Genomic DNA, 26,286 nt, shown 5'->3' with positions numbered 1-26,286 from the left:
GAAGTTTCATGTGAAGAGCAGGATTTGCAGAGTAAACATGTTAATACATTGCCCTGAACTACTGTCTTCTTAACAGCATGATTCTTCCTCGCGCTATTCAACTCATTTCTTTATAAAAAGTTTTGTTCAAAAATTAAGGAGCCCAGCTCCACTAGTGTCCACCTGTTCTTGAACAAAATACTGAAAATACCGCAGAATTTTCCACTCTCTCTGACGATGTGCTCATCTGCCAGCCTTCTAAATAGTGACTGCACATCACATTCTGCTCTACAGCCACCAAAACGGAGACGTCTCCAGTTCCCACTGGCTGCACCTTGTCTCAACAGGATGCCGGTAAAGTACACACCAAGTGTTGCAAGACCTTCCCACACTGGGACACCCTTAGGACAAAACACCACAATACCTACAGAGGAATTCCGATCCTCACTCAATGGGATTAGGCTGCAAGCACGCACCCCTGCACCTTGAATGTAGCCTCTTCACAAAGTTGAAAAGTGGAAGTCCTAGGTGCCTCCTGCAGCCTTTGCCGTGAACTATGGCCCTCTAGGTGCACACAGTACAAAATTAAAGGCATTGCTCTCGGAATCTTATAAAAGAAAAGCCATCAGAGTTAACCGCCCTTAATTTTATTACATAACCAGACAGAACAGTTGAGACTGGAATGTCAGATTTCCCCTTCAAGAATAATTCGCAGTTTCCTATTTGCTTTGTATCAGAAAAGAAAAACCAACTCGCTAATATGCAGGCAGGATTCACCAAGTGAGGAACAGTCTCAAAATACAGAGCAAAAATTCACTGCGAACTGCTTCACTAGCCTTCCGAAAGCAGCAGATGGTCTCCAACTCTTCCTTTAGATTGTTTCACCCAGTATTTGCCTTATCGTAACGTTCAGTGCATACCGGAGGGGATGCAAGTGTGTAAGAGCTAGTGAACGATGAGAAGCCATCATCATAGAAGGATTTCACAAGCTAGCAAGAGACTGGCTACACAAAGTGGTGATAACATTCTTCCCATTCAGCAAAACAAAGTCGGATAGTAGTTAGCCCTGCTGATGACAACTCTGTTACATCAGGTGAAGTACAATCATTTGAGAATTACAGTCTGCAATTCAGTAAAACAGAACAAGAGGGAAACGACAGGTTAGTAGTTAGTATGTGAAGTCTTAATATTACGCATTTGAGTAGAGGTCAAGGAGATTATGCACAAGGTCAATAGTGAAAGATCATGAAGAGAAAGTTCAAGATGCTATGGTTTGCGGAAGTTTTACAAAATGTATAAAGTATCGTGTTTCTCTACAACAACCAAAACTCTTACAAGTGCAGGTATATACATGACATGAAAATATTGCTTCACTCACTCAAACAGGGATAGGAGAGATCTAGAGAAAAAGCAGCATGCAAAAAAATCCTGGAACTAGAGAAGATCCTGCTTTCAGACACTGATCTACAGTACAAAATAAGCCTACTTGTACAGGTTGCAAAAGGTTTCTGAAATCAATATGCTGGCACTTACTGTACAATAATGTTAACTGATTAACATAAGCCATGAATAAATATTAACCCACTTCATAAAGCCTGCACAAGCAGCACAGGCGTTCATGGTGGCAGAGAAAGCAATGCAGACATACTTCATTGTTCCCCAATAAAACAAGAATAGAGAAAGATTTCCCAAGCAGGAAACAGTAAACTACACGGGCAGACTAGCTGTATTAGGGGTAATTACATAATAAGTAATGTTATTTTCAACAGCTTTCTTACGTATGTGCAGCCACTAAAAACCTCACTGTGAGACTTTATCAGGACAGAAAAAAGAGCATTTGGTAGGATAGCGATTTTCTTTTCATTTCTCCCCTGTGTTTACCAAAAAAAAAAAAAGAAAGAAAAAAATATCTGACTATGGGAGGAAAAAAACCCTTGTCACCTAAACATAGCTATTTCTTCAACGGTTATAGTCAAGTCCCCATGGTTTCTCTCCCAGAAAAAAAAACAAACAACCAAAACCATGAGGAGAGTGTTTCATGGGATAATATCCAGCAGCAGATGTTCCAACACAAACACGTCTATCAGATCAGTGCCTACATTTCAAGCCCAAAAGTCACCACATTGAAGGGGATTTCGGAGGCAGGGGAATGTTAGCCCTACGATTAAAGCTCTAAGATGAAAGGGGGGGACTTGGGGACGGGGTAAAGGAAGGAAGAGGGAGTCACTGAATCACAGGAGATAAGAAGTGCACACAAGTTTCTAAATGAAGCACAGACGAAGTGAAGGGCACAAGAGTCATCTACAGGAGGTCACAGGTTCTGACAGCACTGGAGTTTGTTGGATTTCTGTCCATCGGTGGTTGGTGGGACGCTGATGTCGACTACGTTGTTGCCAGGAGACTCATCGTGTGCAGACCGATCTGCAATCTGCTTCTGCGAAACAATGCGGTAGATTTCTGAAATGAGAACAGACTTGTTAGAGTCCAGAAGGACACTGTCTCCAACGGAGCACATGCACGTGGCAGAGCAACCTGTCAAAGATGATGTTCGGATGAGAAGGAGAAGACTTTAACTCGAGAACTGTGAAACGGAATCTAGTCTGACCAGCTGTGGCATGTAACATCTGGCTGGCTTTCCAGCTCTAATGGTAATGTCTGGAAAAGTTACTAAGACAAGATTCCTCCTGTCTTCCACAACAGCACTTCCCATCACCTTCTTTTTCAATGACTCCGTGAACACGGGTATTATTCAAAGGCTTTTTAAATGAGAAAGGAGGAGGAACGTTCATTTCTAAAATAGGGAATCATCTTATTTTTGATAATAGGGAAAAAAAAAAAGGGGACACCATAATCTAGAAACACCAATCAACAGGAAACTTGCAAAACCTCATTGCGCAGCGGCAATGACGGTATCTATTTCACACTTCAGCTTCTGGCAAGCTGCTACTACCAAATGACAGAAATGCCTGCTCCTCTCTGCAACAAATCAGTTTTCCCACCTATGGCAGTAAAAAGCCACATGGTTCCATAAAGCCCCATATTGATCCGAAAATGCTTTTCCTGAGAGAATTAATTTATTTGATTCAAATTAATTTACGCCTGAAAGCACCCAGCTCCACAAAGCTGTAACCGCTGAAGAGAGACTGCCAGGTTAAAAGCTTTCAGAAACAAACCATTCCAACTGCATTGTTAGCAGAAATAATTTAAGTCGAAACATTTTTAAATTACTTATTTCACCGACTATAAGTCCTTGTTCCAACTTCCCTGCATTGTGAGACAGGAAAAGGACAAGAACCTCCCTGGAAGTCTGCAGTAAATACTATGGCCACGCTCACACGGCCACAGCCTCAAAACAGCAACACCCGAAGTCTTTAGTAAGGATTAAAAATCACGGGGGACTACGTGGGTTTTCTTTATGTGTTGTGGGGTTTTTTTTTGTTTGTTTTTGTTTTTTTTTTTAAAGCAGCTGCACATATTTACATTGTTTGGAATGCAATACATGGAAGCCTTTAACCCGAGACTGATGTCGTTGCCATTGGCTACCTTCAGCTCTTGTTGCTGAAAGGCATGAGGAGAGCTGTACGGAGATCGTCACATCCACCTTCTCGCACGCTCAGGAGCGTATTTTAATGCTAGCTCTTCAGAGGCATTGCCAAGTCCTTTTTTCTTTGGGGTAGCATCTGTTTTGGGGGGTTTGTTGGGTTTTTTTTTTTTTGGTTGTGTTCTTTTTCCCAGTCTTTAGTGATCCCTCAAACTGGTGGCCAGTAAAGAAGCTCCCGTTCCGCTGCTCCCGCCCTCTTCCCTCCTCCAAGTCCCCGCAGCTGCTCCCAACTCACTGCTCTACAGGTTTTCTTCTTCTCTCTTAGAAGGATGATTCTCCCCCAGGTAATCACTTGAGGAACAGCCTTTTCAGGACTATTCAGTCCTACTAGCCACATCCCCACTGTGCCTGAACTGGACAATTTCAACACTTGTGGGAGCCCAGGATGCTGCTAAGAGATAGTGTTTTGAGTTCAGTTTGCCCAGGCCTGACCTCAGCTCGAGTTCTCGCTCCCTTAAGTATCTTATCTGTCACAGCAGACCACCATACTGGGACTCTCTCCTACAGCAACCTTAGGCCACCTTCTCTACCCAGGGACAGTCTCAGGGCAACACTGCGAAGGAAGACAGGATGGATGGCAACTGCTGAACTGTGCTCAGAGCGCTAAAACCGTGGATACCATCTCACAGCGCCAGGCAGGCCATCTCAGATCCAGCCAGGTGGCACAGATAAGCAGTGAATCTGCTAGAAGCTGCCCTGCACAAGAGACAGGCCCAGCTCAGGCACCAGGCGGTCTTCTCGACGGCTTTGTCTCAACAGCTATATTCTCCAGTTGCTTCACCAGTAGCTCTAACACCACAAATCTTCCTGGGCAGCAAATATAACCCATTCCTAATCTGTCAGGCTTTTTACTTCTCAGAGCGGCTTGGCTATCCATCTTCTCCTGCCTGCCTCTTCTTGGTCATCTTCCTCTAATTGCAACACATTTCTGGTACCAACAGAGTTGGCCGGCACCAGACCCAGTGATCCCAACGCTTCTTACTGCTTCCCTGCACATGAAACCTAAAAGAGCCTGCCTTACAGAATTCACCATATAAAAACTTGGGTTTTTTCCTCTTCATAAGCTCTCATTCATACATAATCCAAGACACAATAATACAAAGCCAATTCTCTGGTCAGCATCCAATAAGCAACATGCACCAGACACTTCCTGATAATCAAGTAGAACCAGAACAAAGGCTCATTCCTCATTTAACTGAAATGAGTATCTGGTAACAACAAAGCTCTGAAAACGCTCATCTTGAGATGTTGTGGGACACATAAATCAGGCACAACTTCACAAAACAGCGTACCGGCGTGAGGCTACAGAGACGGTTTGTTTATTGGTGTAGAATTCAGCTATGGTAATCAATAGTCGGGAATAGGATCTTGCCAAACTCTTCCTGTTCACGGTAAGGATCTTAAAGAGCTTTTCAAAAGACAGAACAAACACACTCAATCTTTAGGACAAGATTCAGATCTCATGAAGCAGCCAGAGGCAGAACAGTAATCCAACACCTGTTTGATAGCCTTCTGCCTATTTAGATATGATTTAAGGGTTTTCTGCCAATTACTTCATTTTGGGAGTGGAAGACTGTGCTTTGAAACATCAACTTCCCTGTCACCTCAAACAGTATTTTGAGATATGACTACTGCAGAACAGAGTGGAAGGCAGAGTCTCTGAAAGCAGAGATGCTCAAGTTTATCAGGGTTTGTTAGCTCCAGTTCAGCAGTCCTGCAGGCCCGTGCTGGTTTCCTGGGGTGTGACAGCGCCGTGCTTCCCGGGACTCTGCTTCCAGGGATTAGCTCAGGCAGAGCACTAGCCAACTGCAGAGTCAACCTCAGACTGGTGCCAGAATAATACATCCTCCAATAATACAAACTCCAAGTTCAGGAAAAGTTACCCACCCCAACTGAAGTAACAACACCGAGATGAGCCGCCCTTATTTTAAGCATCTCTCTGCTCTGTGTACTTCCCACTTCTGCTGCCTGTAGGCTCTGCATCTCCCAGCACATATCCTCACCACTTAACCCTGCCCTTCCTCCTCCTCCCCGATGATCATACCACTCACGCCGCTTGGCCAACTTCACTCTGAAAGAAACCAGCAAGCTCCTCATGTGCTGCATTTAGCCTAGAAGAGAACTGCCCTCTTCCAGAGGCCAAACGAGCCCTCAGCTCCAATTTGCAAAACACCAGCTGGAAATCCCTGCGCACCTACTCACAAAAGTGCTTTGGTCATGGCTTAGCACAGTAAGGAGGACTTGCTTGTGTACCTACAGTAACGTAGCTTTACTGGCGAATCCTAGGCCTCGTGGGCAGTAGAGTGCTCCCTTACTCCAGGGCCAAGAAAATACATGCAGGCAACAGCTCCATCTTAAGGAATGGAAATTCTAAGCCCCGGTCTGAAAGAGGGGAAAAAAAGCAAGTAGTAGAGAACTACTACCTGGAATACCTCTGGCGCTACATGCAGTAGACCTACGGCACGAGCCACGTAGCATTCCCACACACAGAGCAAGTCTGAAGCTGCCACTGGACACTGTGCGCTCGGTAGCCACATCTACAGCAGTTACACATTCTCGGGCAGTGGAAATCGTAAGCCCTGGCCTCGCTTTGGCCTGTGACCACTATCACGTTCTTAGACAATTCCCGGGACTCTTCAAGGACATTCCCAGAGGGTAGCCTGCACGCAGCTCTGCTGTTGGTGCACAGTCACCTACAACCCTTGCCATCAGCGGGGAAACAAGAGCTCAGTAGTCTGGACACAAATACTATTTACCAGTCTGCTTTAGCACAAGAGAACACACTGGAACATTTAACTTCCTAGCAGGGCTGTGGCTTCACTGCCTAGATTTTGTGCAGGCACAGAACTACCAGCGCCTTTACAACAGCGCTATTGCAGTATCTTGAATTTATGGGACATCAGGAGACTAGAAGCCTCCAGATTCTGGGGCAGAAAAGGTATGTGTGGGGTGGGAGGCAGAACATGAATGTAAGATTAGAAAATTTGAAAACTAACCATCATTCCCAGCATCCATTTCCAAAACATTACACATAACTGCAAAAAGTGCCCAGGAAGAAGATCCACTACCTCAGGAGCAGACCTCTGAATCCCTGACAGCCATACCTGTAAGGATGTTCTTGAAGGCTTCTTCTACATTTGTTGAATCCAGAGCGGAAGTTTCAATAAAAGATAAGTTATTTTTTTCTGTAATAAATAACAAGCGGTTCAGTTAGAAACTTTAACAGCACTTCATTTCACCTTTTCAGGTTTTCACTTTTATTTTTAGGCCAAACCAGCTGGGGCACAGTCACTTCTATTTTTTTTTTTTCCCCCCTGTTACCCTGCGAACAACTTGGTGCACCATTTACTTAGCTGCTGGCGTTTCAGCAGCATCACCTTTGCCTTTCCATAGCACGAGAAATGTTTCCCTCACTGCCGCCCTCCTTCGCTCAAGCAATACAGTATTACCCTCACCCGGCTACAGCTCACCCCTGGAAGCACCCTGAGCAAGAGCACAGGCAAAAGCATGTTGGCTGCCACAGGAATCAAAATTCTCCACTGCAACCCCAAAAAGATAGAGACCTACGCTTTCCTAATCAGACCCCACCTCCAAACTACAATAAACCCCCTAGTAATACAGTCTGTTTTCTTATTTCCCCTTACAATGCAAAAGATATATTTGTTTTTATTAAAAAAAATTAATACCCAAACATCACACCTAGACTGGTACTGTACTACCTGCCCAGAAATAGGCACATTTCAGTCATAGAGCTTCAACAGCAACACCGGTACCATCACTAGCTATTTAAAACAGTCTTAGTAGGAAGTCAGGGGCAAAAAATAAGGTGTTGAACCAAGTGACTAAAGTAATGCACTATCTAGGGTGCCTACTAACTTGTTCTGCTTCTCTTGTAGGCTTCACTTCTCATTCGTCTGAAAATTTGAAGTGGTTTTACTAACCATGGGGTACTTGCTTACTCACAAACTTCAGAAAACATGTTTAAGCAAGCCCTGGTGATATTCCTAGAAGGATTTTAAAGGCTACACACTTAAATTCCACCTCCAAGCTTGACAGACACACAAAAGTAAGCAGAACGCCAAGGTGACACAGCCCCCAGCCCAGCTGAAGTGCCTCTACACCAACGCACGCGGCATGGGCAACAAACAGGAGGAGCTGGAAGCCACCGTGCTACGAGAAAGCTACGACCTGGTTGCCATTACTGGCGCACAGCTGGAGTGCAGCTGTTGATGGCTACAGGCTCTTCAGAAGGGGCAGGCGAGGAAGGAGGGCTGGAGGCTTCGTCCTCTATGTCAAGAGATGGACAGAGTGTGAAGAGCTGTCTCCGAAGAACAGCCACGAGCAGGGTGAAAGCTTACGGGCAAGAATTAAGAGACTGAGGCCACAAAGGGAACCTTGTGGTTGGTGTCTACTACAGGCCACCTGATCAAGGGGAGCCTGTTAACGAAGCCACCTTACTCCAGCTCCAGGAGGCATCGCGCTCGCAGGCTCTCGTCCTGCTGGGGGACTTCAACCACCCCAGCATCTGCTGGAGAAGTAGCACGGCGAGCTGTAGGCAATCCAGGGGACTCCTGGAGTGCATCGAGGGTAACTTCTTAAGCCCGCTAATAGACAGCCCTACCAGAGGGGATGCGATACTGGGCCTGTTGGTCACCAACGGAAGTGAGCTAATTGGTGACATCAAGATTGGAGGCAGCCTTGGCAGCAGTGATCGCACACTGGTGGAGTTCACAGCACAGAGGGATACGGGTCAGGTGAAGAGTAAAGTCAGGACCCTGAATTTTAGGAAAGCGAAATTCCAGCTGTTCAAGGAGTTAGTCAATAGGACTCCCTGGGAAACTGCCCTCAGGGACAAGGGAGCAGAGCAGAGCTGGCAGATCTTTAAGGACACTTTCCATAGAGCACAAGAGCTCTTGATCCCCAGGTGTAAGAAATCAGGAAAGGAAGGCAAGAGACTGGCATGGCTGAGTCAAGACCTGCTGGTCAAACTAAAGGGCAAGAAGGAACTGCACAGGCCATGGAAGCAGGGACAGGTATCCTGGGAAGAGTACAGGGACACTGCCTGGTTGTGTAGGGATGGGGTCAGGAAGGCCAAGGCGCAGCTGGAGCTGAACTTGGCAAGGGACACAAAGAATAGTAAGAAGGGCTTCTATAGGTACGTCGGCCAGAAAACAAAGGCCAAAGAAAGTGTACCCCCTGATAGGCAAGACCGGCAAACTGGTAACAACGGACAAGGAGAAGGCTGAGGTACTCAACAACTTTTTTGCCTCGGTTTTCACTGGCAACCTCTCTCCCCACACCTCTCGAGTGAATGGACCACAAGACAGGGACTGGGGGAGCAAAGTCCCTCCCACTGTAAGAGATCAGGTTTGTGACCACCCGAGGAACCTGAACATACACAAGTCTATGGGACCTGACGAGATGCATCCCAGAATCCTGAGGGAGTTGGCTGATGCAGTTGCCAGGCCACTCTCCATGATATCTGAAGAGTCATGGCCATCAGGTGAATTCCCCAGTGACTGGAAAAAGGGAAACGTTGCACCCATTTTTAAAAAGGGTAGAAAAGAGGACCCTGAGAACTACCGACCTGTCAGTCTCACCTCTGTGTCTAGGAAGATCATGGAACAGATCCTCCTAGAAGCAATGCTAAGGCACGTGAAGGACAGGGAGGTGATTCAAGATGCCAGCATGACTTTACCAAGGGTAAGTCCTGCCTGACCAACTTAGTGGCCTTCTATGATGGAGTGACTGCATCAGTGGACAAGGGAAGAGCTATGGCTGTTGTCTATCTGGATGTCTATCCTTCTCTCTAAATTGGAGAGATATGGGTTTGATGGATGGACTGTTCGGTGGATGAGGAATTGGTTAGATGGTTGCATCCAGAGGGTAGTGATCAATGGCTCAATGTCCAGAGATCTGTGACGAGTGTTGTCCTTCAGGGGTCCGTACTGGGACCAGTACTGTTCAATATTTTCATCAATGACACAGTGACATCAAGTGCACCCTCAGCAAGTTTGAGGATGACAACAAGCTGACTGGTGCAGCTGACAAGCCTGAGGGATGGGATGCCATCCAGGGGGACCTGGACAGGCTTGAGAAGTGGGCCCGTGTGAACCTCATGAGCTTCAACAAGGCCAAGTGCAAGGTCCTGCACCCAGGTCAGGGCAATCCCAAGCACAAACCCAGGCTGGGCGGGGAATGGCTGGAGAGCAGCCCTGAGGAGAAGGACTCGGGGGTGTCGGTGGGGGAGAAGCTCCACACGCCCCGGCACCATGCGCTGGCAGCCCAGAAACCCCCCGCAGCCTGGGCTGCATCCCCAGCAGCGTGGGCAGCAGGGCGAGGGGGGGATTCTGCCCCTCTGCTCCGCTCGGGGGAGACCCCCCTGCAGTGCTGCCTCCAGCGCTGGGGCACCGACAGCAGAAGGACACGGAGCTGTTGGAGCGGGGCCAGAGGAGGCCCCGGAGATGCTGGGAGGGCTGGAGCCCCTCTGCTGGGAGGACGGGCTGAGAGATCAGCCTGGAGATGAGAAGCATCCGGGGAGACCTTATTGTGGCCTTTCAGTACTTAAAGGGGGCCTACAGGAAAGATGGGGACAAACTTTTTAGCAAGGACTGTTGCGATAGGACAAGGGGTAATGGCTTTAAACTAAAGGAGGGAAGATTTAAACTAGATATAAGGAAGAAATTGTTTGCCATGTGGGTGGTGAGCCCCTGGCCCAGGGTGCCCAGAGAAGCTGTGGATGCCCCATCCCTGGAAACATTCCAGGTAAGGTTCGACGGGGCTTTCAGCAACCTGATCTAGTTGAAGCTGTCCCTGCCCACGGCACAGGGGTGGGACAAATGGCCTTTAAAGGTCCCTTTCAACCCAAACCACTCTATGATTCTATGAAGGTCCCTTAGGCCTATAAGGGCAAAAGAGCATTTGCCCAGTGCTCTGCAAGACGAGGAAGACAGAGAAGTAACACAGTGGCAGCAGCTCACAAAACCCACTTGATTTCTCCCAACAATTGATAATCTCCAAGTCTGATGATCGCTGCATTGAAATTAAACTAGATGACACTGCTATATGCATCGGTGCTCTGGAGCAGAAACTACACCATCTAAAATAAGGCTCAAGTATTCACTCGCAGCTGTCCACGTTGATATATACTCAGTAGAACCAGGCCTCTAGGAAGGAAGGAAAGACATTTTGTGTTGTGATATTTTGTATTTACATTGTGACATCTTCTCCTCTAGATGTTGCTTACTGTTTCTAGCCTTGCTAGAGGAAGTGTTTAATCTTCAGCTATCAGGCAGCTCAAGGACAGTGCTTCAAAAACCATGTACTACCACTAGATTAAAAAAAACCCAAAACAACTACCGCACATGCTATTTAATAAGCCAAGATACTTTCATTTAAAAAAAAAAAATTAAGTGCTTTTTTTAAGGGTCAAAAATAAAACTTGAGGTGAAAGTTCAGCCCTTGACAACAATCACATGATTACAGCTTGCACCAACATCATCGAGTTGAGAAAGCACCAACCCAGAACACGCTGTCTACAAACCTGCAAAAGCCCGGGCCTCATCAGTGGGCACAGCTCGCAGATGGCGGAGGTCACTCTTGTTACCCACCAGCATGATGACAATATTGTTGTCTGCATGATCTCTAAGCTCCTTTAGCCAGCGCTCCACATTCTCATAGGTGAGATGTTTGGCAATGTCATAGACAAGAAGAGCCCCAACAGCACCACGGTAATATCTGAAACCATAAGGCACATTCCCTTACAGAGAGCTCTGCCCGAGTTACTCCAACACACCTGGTTTCTGGCTCTTCCGCACTGGCTACGACTAAAAAATTAAAAGCATTCCCCCCTGCTTTGGAAAAAGTTGTGCTGGTGCAAATACTGTTATTGGCGGGGGGGGAGGGATGTGTTTAAGCCTAAACCCAAGTTCCAGATGCTGGGGTTTTTTTAATGGCATTCCTAAAAAATTCCAATGTATGTAACAAAACGCTGAAGAGACTGCAGAAGCCATGACATTTTTAGCCTGCTAGAACACTCACAACGCATTTCAGAATTGGTACTGCTAGAAGGTTTTAGGGAAGGTATAACTTACCTTTCTACTAGTTAAGTAGTCCTTAGTAAAATGCCCGTATTTGTTGCTGATCTTTCAAATACCTCCTGTCCCTCTTGAAAATTAAAGGGGCCAGGGAGACTCTGGGTTATATTAACACTTCCCCACAAGCTCATAATCTGAGAACAGAGTTCACCCCCTGAGTGCAGGTTTGGGCCCATTTACACTCAAGCCAAGGGCTCAGGACAGCACAAGACAATCCATATCAGCAATCCTATAACGTCCGTATTTCTCTCCCACACAATCCTACCATTTCTCCTGTGCTCCGCCAGCACCTGTCCGACACATCACTGAACCGATTCAGGGCACCAAGTCAGCAGAAAACATTCACTTTGTGCTGCTGGTCAGTGTTCTGCTGGCTTAGCAAGCTGAACCGGCCTGGCGACGTTGAAGCGATGGAGCTCGTGCCAGCACAAAGGAGAGGCAGGATCACAGGGCTACAGATGCACCGATTCTCAGCGGCCAAGTCTGTAGCTGAAACAGACTCAGCCAGCAATTTTTCCGCTAAGCTTTTACAGCAGTAGGAACAATTTAAGGGTCACCAAAAAAAAAAATTCTGAAAAACATGCAAACAGTTATGGAAAAGATGCAATTTGAAATCACCACTTACACCTCCTTCTGCATTACTTTGTTTTTGCACTCCTTCCCTATACGTTATTCCCTTTGGCTCTACGCTCTTCTATTTTTCTCCCATCTATTCTGCGTTACCCTATCTCACCTCAATGAAAAAAGTTCCCCTTACCTTGAGTTTAATACAAATGGCTCAATCTGTGCATGACTCACAAACAAGTTTGTACCTTTCAAAACTGACACACATCTGTAACACTGAAACTTCAACTTGGTGATCAGCATAGGAACTGGATATCCAGGCCTGCCAATAGGGTTGTGGGTTTTTTTCCCCCCTCTAAAGACACTTTTTGGCCTACTACCTAAAGAGAAACAGATACAACCAGAGCTTACATCTTAAAACAATGTCTGGATTAACAAGGTGCCGTATGTGAAAGCTTCTCAACACCACTGTTCTAAATAGGAATGTGCCTAATGCTGCAGAGTCAGCATTATCACAGTTGCCTTCCTACTTACTGGTTATTCAGCACGCCCTCTCGGACCTAGTTTTCAGGGCTGTGACTAATTCGAAGTCATTGAGATTTCAAAGGAGTTCGTGGCTGCAGACTGGCCTAAAAATACCCTCAATCTCAAGAATGAAGACCAGAAGCCACTGGCACTATGGTAAGCTACCATGCCTACACCAAAGCTTGATGCCAAACAGTAGCCAGCTTCCATCAGAAATTACACTCATTCCATGGGATGAAGGTAGCACATCCAGGGCAGGTAAAAACCCCGGATCACAAGACTCAAACAGAATTTCCCACACTTTTGACTTAAGCTGGCATTTTTTCCCTATATAGCATCATTAGAATCTAAAAATTAATTTCATTATATTAATCAAGGAACACAAAAGTATTCGTTATCTTATGACTTGGATCTACATTGACGTCTGTCGTAATGATTTTGTCATGTGTCCCAAATATGTTTCATTAATTGTCTACCCATAAATTTATCTGTACCATCTCTGCTCGGGTTCTGCTGTTAGCCTGAGCAAAGAAATTGTACTCACGCTGAGGTAATGGCACGGTATCGTTCCTGTCCTGCAGTATCCCAGATCTGTGCTTTTATCGTCTTCCCATCCACCTGGATGCTCCTGGTGGCAAATTCCACCCCAATGGTGCTCTTACTCTCCAGGTTGAACTCATTGCGTGTGAAACGTGACAGAAGATTACTCTTTCCAACTCCAGAGTCTCCAATCAACACAACTGAAAGAAAAGACATTATTTTTGAAATTAATTCTTCATACCAGCATTTACCTAGTGCAGTGGCGCTACCTGGCTGCTACGCTGTCCTTGCGGGCAGGACCCGGAGGAGTTGCGGAGCCAGATAAACATAGGAGAAAGTTATGCTGACAACAGCTCCGACTTTACTCCTCACGGCTTGCTTCCCTGGCCCCAAAACAGTCCCAAGCCTTTTGTCCCAAGCAGCTGCTCAGTTCCTCAGAGATGGATATGAGAAATTGCAACAGTGACTGTCAACACCCCCAAGCCACCACCAGTAATTAGAGGTAACCAGATGTCCCTTGCATACTCAACCTTTTGCAGAGGAAGGCTGCAAGCCACATTTTAGGAAACTCTACACTCAAGAACATGGCAACAGGCTACCTGCCTGCCTGACAAAAGCCTGAGTACATTATAAGCCTACTCTATTTTTATTTTAAAAAAAAACACAAACCAAAAACATCAGCACAGTAAGTAAACAATTATTTGCAGTCCCTGTTGGGGTCATACAGGTGGTTTATTTCAATAATTTTCTTCATAAATATGTTCACCACAAAAAGGGGAAAAGAGCAGACATTTGATACTACAGACAAGATACAAAGCAAAGCAGAACTTCATCCAGCAAAACAAGTTCTAGTAGATTGCATGAGAAGTAAAAGATGAGTTAAAAATCTCTGCTTCCACACAAGGTGTTGCCATGTTAACGGAAAAATGTTCCTGAAGAGAGATCTTTAGCACACAAAACCCATCTTTACTGAAAGGAATTGTGAAAATAAAAGGGTCCATCTTGTAGTAGGAGTTTCCCCCCGCTTTGGGGCTGAAACTCTGCGCTGACCCCGAGGAACACCTTTGCCACCCCTGCTGCCGCCTCACACCCAGCCAGGCCGGGCTCTCCACGAGACCTTCTCGGCAACCAGCCCAACAGCAACGTTTGTCACACCAGGTTCTTCACCACGCAGCCAGTGCAACTACACACATTGTCTTAAATCCCTGTGTTACTGGCTAGAGCAAGAAATAACTAAAGGGAAATGAGACTAAGAGCAATTAAGCCATCCTCCCTTTGTCTCAGCAAATACCCGATCCCGTATGACTCTGGTACTCAAGCTAACAGAATCCTGGCTTGAGCAGAAGGCAGGCTCGCTCAGCAAGGTCTCTTCAACCCTGGGAATATTTCCTACTTCAGTGCAAAGTACACATTTATTGATCTTCCTCATTCACACGATCTGTTTTTCCTATAGGAGAGCAAACACGGGCAGAAAACATTCCTGATCCCTTCACAACAAATTACAGAAGACTCTCCTCATTGCACGCTTCCAGAATGAGCTCACCAGCATTCTCCCAGGGCTAAGGATCATGCTTGTTTTTTTTAAAGTTATCGCAGCTTTTTTCTGCTCAGGCCATTGTTTGGGGATCTGGCTCTGGCGGCACACTGCTCCAGCCTGTGTACCTGCCCACCCCTGCCAGCACATCCCCAAACTTCTGCTTTGTCCCCCGTTACCCTCCTGCAATAGCTCCTGAGCTGCTCGGGGAGATGGCTGAAATGCGCCAGACTCCCCCCAGCATTTCGTCCGGCTGACAGCACAGACAGACAGACAATTGTGCTAGCACAGCTGAACAGTCAAAATACAAGAGGCGGGAATGGGCAGGCAGCGGATCATGGCAAGGTGCCACAACTCCCCACCCGGGACAGCTTAAATCAGCTCCTCACAGCACCCTGCCTTCACTGGCAAACAGCCTAAACCATTTTTTAGGGTATGAGGACAGATATATAAAAAAGATTTTCTTACGAGTTCTAGCTCTAGGATTTTGTTAGCTTTCTTTTCCAGACAAACAGTTTTTCATCACTAATTCCACGGGGCGTTCCAAGAACGAGCCGAAGGTCACTCATCTTGCACAGTGATCTGCTGGCTTGGAGAAGGCTGTACCCTACAGCAAAGCCCTGACCTGGGGCAGGGGGAGGTAAGAACATCCACCACACAGGCTAGACCAGCTTGGAAAAAGCTGGAAGCTTGCAACTGTTTCCGGAGTTACCTTCTGAATCCGCCGCTGGAGAAGCACAGCCATCTCTCCAGGTTCTAGCCACCTCCTGTCCCCTGGCATTTGAAAATTACCAGCTTTGTGCATAAACTGTGCAAATGGCTCTCAGCTCACCAACTCCGTCTCTCGTGGGAAGAAAATTCAAGGGGTCCTGCACTACTTTAACTGGCTGCTCCGCAATCTGGCAGCAAAACACCAGGCTCCCCCTTACCGGGCTGTGCTCCACGTTCTAGCAGAGCTCATGAGAGAGCACTTTTGAGAAGTTGCTGGATGCAGAAGTAACAAAGGAAGGCAATCAAATCCAAATTCAGTAAATAATCTTCTCTCTACCTTACAGTCTCCAAGTACTTCTTGATAATACTCAACCTTGAGCATTAAATGAGCATTTTAACTTTCCAGAGAAAGACACAAAGACTGGATGCCCACACATAGACAGAACCCACAAACTTATTATTTTCTACGGGAATTGAGCAAGAAGATACCTTCAAGATTCTAGACTAAGTGATTAGATCTTGGGAAAGTTTCCTAAATTTGGGAGCAGCCCACCAGACAGCTTCACCTGTTCAAATGTCTCGACAAAGTAAAAAAGAAAGTTCCAAATCAGATCTAAGAGCCTGAATACTCCCTAAACCAAATCTCACCAACTCATATACTCCCCAAACAACCTTTAGGGCCACACTGTAATGAAAAGTTGTGCTGGTTTTAACTTGGAAGTGACCTGAACTGGTAACCAGCACCAGTAACCACCAGTGGCTGTAAGCACACCAGCAAGGCTTGCTGCCCTGTTGACATCCTGAATCGTGGCTCTGCTCTTTCAGTCTTTCCTGGTTTTCCCTCTCCTCCACCACATCGTGCCAGGCTGCGAGTCACCATCTCACACGTCCCTCAACAGCAGAGCATCCAGGTCTCAGTCCCCATCATCCCTCTGCTTCCTGAGCTTTGTCAGCCCTCCCAACACCCCGACCTACGGCTGCCCCAGCAGAGCAGCATCCCACCACCCATCCCACTTCCCGACTCCTGCTTCACACCACCGGATCCTGCGGCAAAGCAAGCGAAAGACAAAATTAAAAATCCGGGGCAACACACCGTTGTTAAGAAAAAAAAAAAAGATCAAGTTTATGATAGAACTTCAAAAACACTAGTCTAAGAATCTAGCAAAAAGAATACATTCTCTTGAACAATCAAGAAGGTTAAAACTCACGCTAGCAGAGACCACATAAGCAGAGTTCATTATAAATATTAAGTATTTAAGGTTGCCAGATATTGATGACTAATATGACACGCATTTGTTTTTAATAAGCACAGCCTTTGTTAGGCTTAAGCACTAATCAGAGCAGTCTAAATTCCCACAAAGGTAAAAGTTGTTTTTTTTTTTTCCCTACGGGCCCTTTTTCCTTCCTTTTTCATGAGCCAGCATACATCTGCACAACCTCAAATTTAATTTTTAAAATAAACACTGATAATAGCTGATCTTCTTGAGAGAAAAATTAATGTGCAGATCATACAAGGCTTCCAATATTTTAACAAATATTAAAAGGTCATGAATTCAATTCCAGATCCAACCCATTCAAAACTCATCATGAGAAGTTCTTGCTTTTTAACCGTCCCAGCTACAAAACTAATTGGGAACAGAGCCCTGAACCGCTGGCTTTGCTTGGGTTACATCACCGAAATGCATCTACAACAAGATCCTCACAGCCTCATTATTCTGCACAGCTCTGCATACAAAATCCAGCTTGTTCTCCCAAAGGTTGGCTCAGTCATTTTGTTAACAAACAACATTTTGTTGTGATCAATAAAATAAGCAGTTCTGACTGCCAGGATGCACACAGAAGAAAGGGAAATTGGGAATAAAGATAAAGAGGTGCTAGTTTAGCAGAGCCGCTTTGATTATACCCATACTCACATCCCCAGAGTGCCACCAAACCTTAAATTAGTTTTCGCCCACCGTGTGCTAGACCCAATAAGCCAACGACGTTTGTCTGTCCTGCTGCCCTGTTGAAACGGCCGGTCCCGAAGCACAAGCTGGTGGATGGCGTGAAGGGGGGAACCTGAGGAACTGCCAGGCAGCTACGCACAGAAACTGTTCCTACAAACTCCCTGGCCATTTTCACCCCTGAACAACTGTTTTACAGGCAGTATTTCACATGAAGGAGACTAATAAATGGGGCTCTTTGCTTTTTAAACTTTTCATAAAGCTGATTAAAATAATCTATGCTAAATGACAGAAATTCCTACACAAGCAGTTCCAGATCCGCCACTACCTAAAAAAGTGTGTGACTTTAAAGCAACACTGCATTCAACTGGAGTCATCCTAAATAATATTACAATGCCAGGATGCAAATTTCTTAAACAAGCATAACTGTAAAAGCTAAAAATCAGAGTCCAACCAAACTTCCTTTGGAAATGGGTGGTACGGGAAACGGTCAAACCTTAAATTTAATAATAATCCTACCCAGACTGCAAACCTCCTTCACCATTCTTTCTACCTCTGACCACTAAACACGCCTGATAAAAGAGAGTTCAAAAGCCACCTACGTAGCTAAGAAGGTGCTAAACCAGAAGTCAATCCAACCCCTATACATTATGTTTTTCATTATGTCAATTCCCCTTGATGTTTAATTCCATTTTTGGAAGGGGCTGAAGAGAAAGGAAGGGGAGTTGATCCTACAGTGGAGATCTCATCCCACTCGGTCCCATTTATATTCATTATTTCTTGCCTAGCCCCAAAAGGCCTAGAAGAAAGGAAGGAAAAGATGAATAGATAGGGAAGGGGGTTTTTTTGTGGGTTGGTTTGTTTATTTAAAAAACACCATCCACACAACCACCCCTACCCAAAGGGCGCAAAGGCAGGCACAATTCTCTCCCCCATTTTTCATTAATTTAAGTGCTACAAAGTATGCCAAGTTACTTTGCAGTATCAACAAAACAGCATGGTTCCTGACCAAACAGCTTTAGGTTAAGTTTCACTCCAGATAAAATTAAAATCACATCTCGATGCAGCGTATTTTTTTTAAATATGAATGCAGCTTTTGCCTACCTAATTGACTTGTCACAGAAAGAAAAAAATAAATAAAATTTTTAGGCTTTCAAGTTCCCGGCTCTTAAGCCACTTGGGAAATAGACAGTGGAATGACTTCAGAAGGAAACTAGTTTAGACCCAGACAGTTTAGCATATTTTTGGAGGCTAGTTTTCTGCTTTATAGGCAGAGGAGAAATAAGGGGGTTTCCCTCCACTGTCTCGAAGACTGGAAAACAAGTACACCAAACGGGCAAACACATCCATAAAACATTTCCAACAGATGAGTAATTGCTCTTTCCTTTCATCAACAAGCAAGCGTGGAATCGCTGCTGCCCATGTCAGGGGCCAGGTACGCGCGGCGGCATTGAAAGCCTGGGACTTCTGATGGCAGCCAGCGCAGAGCCACCCTGTCCCAGAGCCCCGAGCACCCACAGAGGGCCCGGCCACCCTGCCTCTTGGGAGAGCCAACCCTTTGGACGAACCTCAGGGTTTCAGCCACGCAACCACAGGAGACTAAGCATAAAACAGGTCGGTAAACATGAAGGCGAATGTTTTACGCCCATCCACGCTACTCCTTAGGCCTCCAAGGCAGAGTTGTGGGGCGCCCTAGGGAAGAGGTCGGCCCGAGCATCCTCACACACGCAGGACACCAACGACGACAAAACCCACCCCAGCCAGGGCAAGCAGAGCGGCACCGAACCCACCCAGCAGCTCGCTATTTCCTCACACAACCCCTGCTCGCAGCTGCTGGATGACCCAAAACGTCACCAGTATGGGGACAGAGTATTAAAATCACCCCAAATTCACACCATTAAGCCTCCTGACCAAGTTAAGCCTGGTCAGGCAGCAGCTTGTCAAGGAGTTCTCCATTGAAGTCAAAGTTTTTTCAGACCCAACCCGATGCCGGGGACCATCTCTCGGGAGAACCACACCAGGGCCCCGCCGCCGGGTACGGCCCGGCTCGCAGCCCCCCGCCCCTGCGGCCGGGACCCCGGCCCCAGCCCTAGGCCGGCCGCCCCCGCCCCAGCCCCCCGGGCCCCGCACCCCCTGCGCGGCCGCCGGCAATCCCAACCGCCCGGCTCCCGGCGGCGGCCCCGGCCGCGCGGGGCGGGGCGGGGCGGGACGGACCGGCGGGGCTCCCCCGCCGCAGCCCGGCGCCAGGCCCAGCCGGGCCCCGCCGCGGCGGGCGCTGCCCGCAAGGCCGCCCCGCGCACAAAGGCCGCGGCAGCCGCCCCGGGCCCGGGCCAGTGTGGCCTGGCGGGCCGGGCCGGACCGCGCTAGGGGTGGCGGACGGCGCGGCGCGCCCCGCGGCGGCCGTACCTTTGAAGAGGTAGTCGTACTCGTCGTCGCGGGTGCCCATGGCGATGGCGGCGCCGACCCTCTGGCTGCCAGGCACCGACCGCGGCCCAGATGGGGGGGGGGCGCTCCCGCCGCCGCCTATCAGCAGCCGCCAGAGCCCGCAGGAGGCGGGCGCCTCGCCAGGCCTATCAACAGCGCCCAATCGACGGCGGGCGCGCCTCTGAGTGGCGGAGAGCACGGTCCAATCGAAGGAGGGCAGCTGGGGAGGGGCGGTGCTTGGGTGCCTGAGCCGGGACCCTGAGAGACGAGGCGGGGCCGGGGCCGGGGGTTGGGCGGGGCCTGCGGCGGGAGGGGCGGGGCTCGGCGGGGGCGGGGCTCGGCGGGGTGCGCAGCTCCGAGCGCCGCCGGCAGCGGGTGGGGGGGGGTGGTGCCGCCGGCGGCGGGGCTGCGGGAGCGGAGCCAGCGCGGTGCAGGCACCCTGGGGTAGAGGACGTGGGGAGGGTCCCCTAAAACCACCCCAGCGGTTCGAGGCTGCCGCGCCCCGGCGCCCGGGGTTTGCTCTGCTCCTCGGGCCGCTCTCGGGTTGGGATATCCTGCTCGGCACAGCACGCAAGGCTTCACCTTCCTGCGCTAAGTGCCAGCTGAAAAAGCTGAAAAAGCGGAAAAAAAACCCCGCACGGTGACACAACTTGTTCTAGGAAAACATTTCCCCCTTTATTTTTTTTTTTTTTTTTTTTTTCCTGGCATGGCCTGAGGCAATTTCCTGAACGAATAACAGCAAAAGGCTGTTCGGCCCCTCGGGGAGCGCTGGTGTGGGCTCCCAGCAGGCCGCCCTTCGCCTTCCCGGTGGCTCAGCGGCAGCGATTCATCCTGCGATGTGTCCTGCGAGCGCAGCCCGCGTGGCAGGGCCAGCTGCGGGGGCACACGGGGCCCGGCGTGTCCCTGGGGCTCGGTGACCTCCCTGCGTGCCGGGCCCCGCGGCCACTGGGGTCGCGTTTGATTTCTGGCTGCGACAAACCCTCGCAGGGAAGGGGACGGCTCCCTCCATTCTCTCTGTGGGACGCGCAGGGAAACTCGCGCTGCTCATCAGAAGGATTTCTCGCTTTCCTGAGCTGTGTTCATCAGGGCTCGGCTGCCCTACTTTCCCCAGAGGAGTCTTTAGCCAGCTAAAGGATTAGACTCATAAAATCATGGAATGGTTTGGGTTGGAAGGGACCTGAAAGCCCACCCAGTGCCACCCCCTGCCCTGGGCAGGGACACCTCCCACCAGCCCAGGTTGCTCCAAGCCCCGGCCAACCTGGCCTTGAACCCCTCCAGGGATGGGGCAGCCACAGCTTCTCTGGGCAACCTGGGCCAGGGGCTCACCCCCCTCACAGCAAACAATTTCTTCCTCACATCTCATCTCAATCTCCCCTCTTCCAGTTTCAAACCCTTCCCCCTCGTCCCATGGCTCCCCTCCCTGCTCCAGAGTCCCTCCCCAGCTTTCCTGGAGCCCCTTTAGGGACTGGAAGGGGCTGGAAGGTCTCCGCGGAGCCTTCTCTTCTCCAGGCTGAACCCCCCCAGCTCTCTCAGCCTGTCCTCCCAGCAGAGGGGCTCCAGCCCTCCCAGCATCTCCGGGGCCTCCTCTGGCCCCGCTCCAACAGCTCCGTGTCCTTCTGCTGTCGGTGCCCCAGCGCTGGAGGCAGCACTGCAGGGGGGTCTCCCCCGAGCGGAGCAGAGGGGCAGAATCCCCCCCTCGCCCTGCTGCCCACGCTGCTGGGGATGCAGCCCAGGCTGCGAGTGGTCTTCACGCAATTAGTGGGAGCAAGGCTGAGACAGTGGGGAGGAAAAAGATGGGTTTGGACTTACTTTTGACAGCCTTGGGGGATGCTCAGTGCGTGAGCAGGGTTGGGGCAGGGGGAGGTGGTAGTTCAAACCCCCCAGGCTGTGTGGCGCTGAGCTGCCCTCGACTTCCCCCAGACACCTGAACACCCTGGGCAGGCGGAATCGTGGTTTCTAAGGGGTCCCATTTCCCAAATGTAAGAGCTAATAAATGTGTGGAAGCACGCAAAGGGACAGCACCCAGACTCACAGCTGTCCATCCACGGGGGCAGCCAGCTCCTGCTCCGTGAAAATAATTCTTTTTATGAACCAGGCTCTGAAAATGGGGTGACAAACAGAGCGTGCTGCAAACACATTGCAATCCCACTGATGTGCTGGGAAGCCATCTGGGCATCCATCCCCATCCTGTATCAGGCAATGGAAGCAGCTGGGAAGGAAAGCCAAAAATTCATAGAACCAGCGGCCTAGGGAAGATGCCAATTCCAATCTAGCAATGAATCGGGCCAGGTGCTGTTCTCTGACAGACAATGATTGCTGAGCAAGCAGGGAGAAAATCTTTCTTTTCACCTTTTCTTTGCTGTTTTGCCACTCAGCAAACCTTGCCATGCCAGAGGGAGCTTTAATAGCGAGGATCTGTGGGAAGGCGTCATCACTTTCTCCCGTTGCTGCTGTTCCCACCCCTGCAGGACCACAGCAAACAGCCCTCTTGAGTAACGACTAGAGCACACCCAGGGATGTCGAGCATCCATCCGGTGAATAGTTAAATAGCATCAGGAGGAGCAAAAGTGGAACATGTTGGCTGCGGAATCTCCTGGGAAGGGGAATTATCCCATGCTGAGTTTCCCACACCTGATAATGCCGCACCCAGTGCGTGGCTGGGTGAGAGGAGGGAGAGGAAGGTGGCTCCTTGCTGGTCTTGCAAATGAGGCCTTCGCTACCCTTGCTTTATTCTGGTTAAAATGGGCACAGCAGAAGTAAAACATCTTATTTTCATTATCACAAGTACCTTAATTGGTTTTGAACTGAGTAATGGGTGTGTGTGGCAGGGATGTAGGGGCGGGGAACCAAAGCTATTTTTTATCAGTTTGGATGGAAATCACTTTCTTCCTTTCTTTTTCCAGTGCCTGGGAATTCTTGCCATAAGTTTTAAAGAGCAATATACGATCGGGGTGTCCTCCCGAGTGCCGTCCAGCTCCGAAATCCCCTGGGGCAGAGTTTTAACAGGCTGCAGGGAGTGGAGCTGGTGACTTAGTGTTAGCAAGGGGGGGGGCTGCCCCGGGGCGATGCGAAGCGGAGCAAAGCGTGAGCCGGCCCGGTGCCCCTGCGTTCCTCACCTCAGGAGTCCCCCAGGCTCATGGTATGTTTTGCATTGGAGAATCGGTGTTGTGTCACCAAAAGCGGACACGTGTCACCGGTTGCTGATGGGGCAATGTGTTTGCAGACCCTTTCTGGAGAGCCCACATGCGTCCTCGAATTGGTCACAGGCCATCAAGCCTCAGGCAGCAGAGGTCTTACGAGCCCCAAATATTTTCTTAAACTGTGCTGGGGCACACACCGTTAAGAGCAGTCAGGCCTATGCCATCTGCTTCTTGTTTTACATGATAAAAACTTGCTCCAAATGATCACACAAGATGCTGCCGCTTGTCCTGGGTGCCTCAGCCCCCTGCAGTACCCTGGGGCGTAGCCAGAAGTTCCCATTCCCACCCTCGGAGTGGGATCTGTCCCCTGGGTGTCTGTGAGGACCCTCTGGGGATCCACCCCAGGATACTCTGCTGGGGACCTGACCTGGTGAGGGGGCGGGTGCTCGCAAAGCCGTGCCAGACACACCCACGGGAAACTCAATCTGTGCTGGATGCTGCCGAGCTCCAGCAGAAGAGCTGAAGTTCCTGGGAGGCCCGGGAGAGTCCTGACGCCCCAGTGTGTCCGCGGGGCACCCCGAGGCGTTTGGAGCGAGCGACGGTTTTGAAAGCGTGACTCTTGCTGGCGCTGGCAAGGCGGGGGGCCAGGCTGGGGGGTGCCTGGGGAGTGTTGGTGGGTGGAGAACTCATCTCTTGTTATTAATTTGCTGGTTCTTGGCTCTGCAGCAGGTTTCAGATTCAAGCGGGGGTTTGCCTTTTGTGTTTCCTTGCAGTGCTGTGACAGCCGCACTGGGGGGGGGGGCGCTCGGGGCGATGCCTCTGGTTCTCCCCCTCCAGCGTCCCAGTGCCGCTGCTGCAAGGGCTCAGTCCGTCTACGCGAGCTGGTGCAGCTCTGTGTGTGCACAAACACCTTCCCTCTTTGCCAAACTTCGCAGAAAAGAGCGATTTGGATTCCGCTGTTGTACAAGAACGGGCTGGGGCCCCACTGTCGGATCTCCCGGCAGTTGTTCCTGCCATTCACAAGCAGGTTGGATTTGGAGGGGGGGGGGGGGGCTCCATGCAGCCGGTTGGGGCTCTCCTCGCTTCCTGGGCCCACCAAACGCAGCTGGGTTGGGATGTGCAACATCACCTTGATCTAATGATGCTCTGGGAGAACCCCCAGGTCCAAAGCAGCTGCGGTTCAATCCGCTTCCGCTGAGTCCCAGCTCCACGTTGAGGCACGTGCCAGCCCTGAGTCACCCGCTGGACTGCAGCCCCAGCCTGTCCCCCAGCGCTTCTGGCCCCGAAAAGCCCTGTCCCACCACGTGCAGACCTTCAGCCGCCCGGCATGTGCTGAGCTCCAACCCCATCACCGCCTTCGGCACAGCTCCTCCAGTGCTCGGCACAAGCAGCAGCCCTTCTTGCCAGCTCCTGGGTGAGGCTTTGCTGGGAGGACTGGAAGCCCTGGATGGACCATCATGGCAGGAGCTGCTGCAGGGCCCCAGGCTGGCACAGCACAGCCGGCTGGAGGGCAGCCATGGCCTGTTTCAGGGAGCAGTGGCACGCTGTGACCTGAAGGATGCACTGGTGAGGCCCCACCTCGAGGGCCGTGTCCAGTTTTGGCCCCTCGCTACAGGAGGGACATTGAGGTGCTGGAGCGTGTCCAGAGACGGGCACCGGAGCTGGTGCGGGGTCTGGAGCACAAGTGCTGTGAGGAGCGGCTGAGGGAGCTGGGGGGGTTCAGCCTGGAGAAGAGGAGGCTGAGGGGAGACCTTCTCGCTCTCTGCAGCTCCCTGAAAGGAGGGGGTAGCCAGGGGGGGTCGGGCTCTTCTCCCAAGGAACAGGTGACGAGATGAAAGGAAATGGCCTCAAGTTGCCCCAGGGGAGGTTTAGGATGGATATTAGGAAAAACTTCTTCCCCAAAAGGGTTGTCAAGCGCTGGACCAGGCTGCCCAGGGCAGTGGTGGAGTCGCCATCCCTGGAGGGATTGAAAAGCCGGGCAGACGTGGGGCTGAGGGACGTGGGTCAGTGGTGGGTTTGGCGGTGTTGGGTTGGTGGTTGGACTCGATGGTCTGAAAGGGCCCTTCCAACCCAGACCACCCCGCGGTGCCGGGGTTCCGCGCTGGTGCTCCCGGCAGCGCACGGCGCCGTTCCCCTCGCTGTCGCTGGGGGGCGCTGCCCCATCCTCCATCGGCCCCCGGGTGTCACGGCAAGCTGCGGTTCCGCGAACATGAAGGAGCTGGAGGATTCCAGGGGGATTTCCGATGAGAACAGAGACCTAGGACTGGCTTCTTTTGCAGAGGGACTCGGAAGGGCCCCGGGGATGCGACACGCTCCAGCGTGGGACTTGTGGTCTGGGAGCGCGGGGTGGCACTGGCATTGACGGGACGTGGAGAGTCGCGCCGCAGAACAGGGCGAGATGGAGGTCCAGCAGAAAGCAGCAGCCGTGGGCAGCTCCTGGGCTCAGCGAGATTTGGGGCACTGAGCTTTCCCCCGGCTGGTGCTCGGTGCTGGCTGGCGTTGGCCTCCGGGCACCTCCTGTAGAGGGTGAAGGTCAAATGCACCAGTGGGGAGCAAACCCCAGATCCGCCAAAAAAAAACCAAACCAACCCCGGCAATGATTAAATACAGCGTAGCTCCTTCACCAGTTTCTATTTGATGCGTAAAAACCACCCCAGCATCCAGACTAAAACATGGCACTTCAGTATCCGACGGTGCACCCAGGGACTAAACAAGCTTTGAATTAAGCAAATGAAACATTAAAAATGTATTTCTGACTGCAAGAGGGAGCAGAGAGATAGCACAAAGCGCGTATAATGGGCTGTTTGTGCAATTGAGCCTGGGGCTGTAATTAACCCCAGGTTTTTCCCCAGGGAAGGAGGACAGACGCAGGAGCTGGGGCCACGTTTAGGTACATCAGGTATTTATACAGCTGCTCTAGCCCACTGCCACATTTATTCTTGTTTCTTCCTTCTGCAGCGAGCAATTTTTGTTCCCCTTCCTCAACCAGCTAAAGAAGCACTTGCTGTTTTCTTCAGCTCCAGTATCAGGCCACGGCTCACACTGGACTTCACCCCCATCATCTTCAAGGCTCCCGCTCCATCCCCAGCTCATTTCATTCCCATATACGTAATCATTCCCTGGAAGTCACAATAAACACTTTGGGAGATGACTACGCTGCTGCTTGCTAGGGCTTGTCCTGATCAGCTCCAATTTTAATCTGTCCGGATAATTCAGACCTCAGGCTCTG

General features: G+C 50.0%; 1 protein-coding gene across 1 annotated transcript; it reads right to left on the bottom strand.

Moving 5' to 3' along the window:
• Nucleotides 1–610: 610 nt before the first annotated feature.
• RAB11B (RAB11B, member RAS oncogene family) lies at nt 611–20,068 on the bottom strand. Its single transcript, XM_074566044.1, has 5 exons — nt 19,900–20,068; nt 13,310–13,505; nt 11,124–11,317; nt 6,685–6,765; nt 611–2,436 (listed from the first exon to the last, which is right to left on the bottom strand). Exons 1-5 carry the CDS (start codon nt 19,937–19,939, stop codon nt 2,291–2,293), a joined length of 657 nt encoding a protein of 218 aa, XP_074422145.1. The 5' UTR covers nt 19,940–20,068; the 3' UTR covers nt 611–2,290.
• Between the last annotated feature and the right edge of the window lie 6,218 nt (nt 20,069–26,286).

Source organism: Larus michahellis, chromosome 23 (genome assembly GCF_964199755.1).
Source record: "Larus michahellis chromosome 23, bLarMic1.1, whole genome shotgun sequence".
Taxonomy (NCBI): Eukaryota; Metazoa; Chordata; class Aves; order Charadriiformes; family Laridae; genus Larus; species Larus michahellis.
This window is presented reverse-complemented; position numbering and strand designations above follow the sequence as displayed.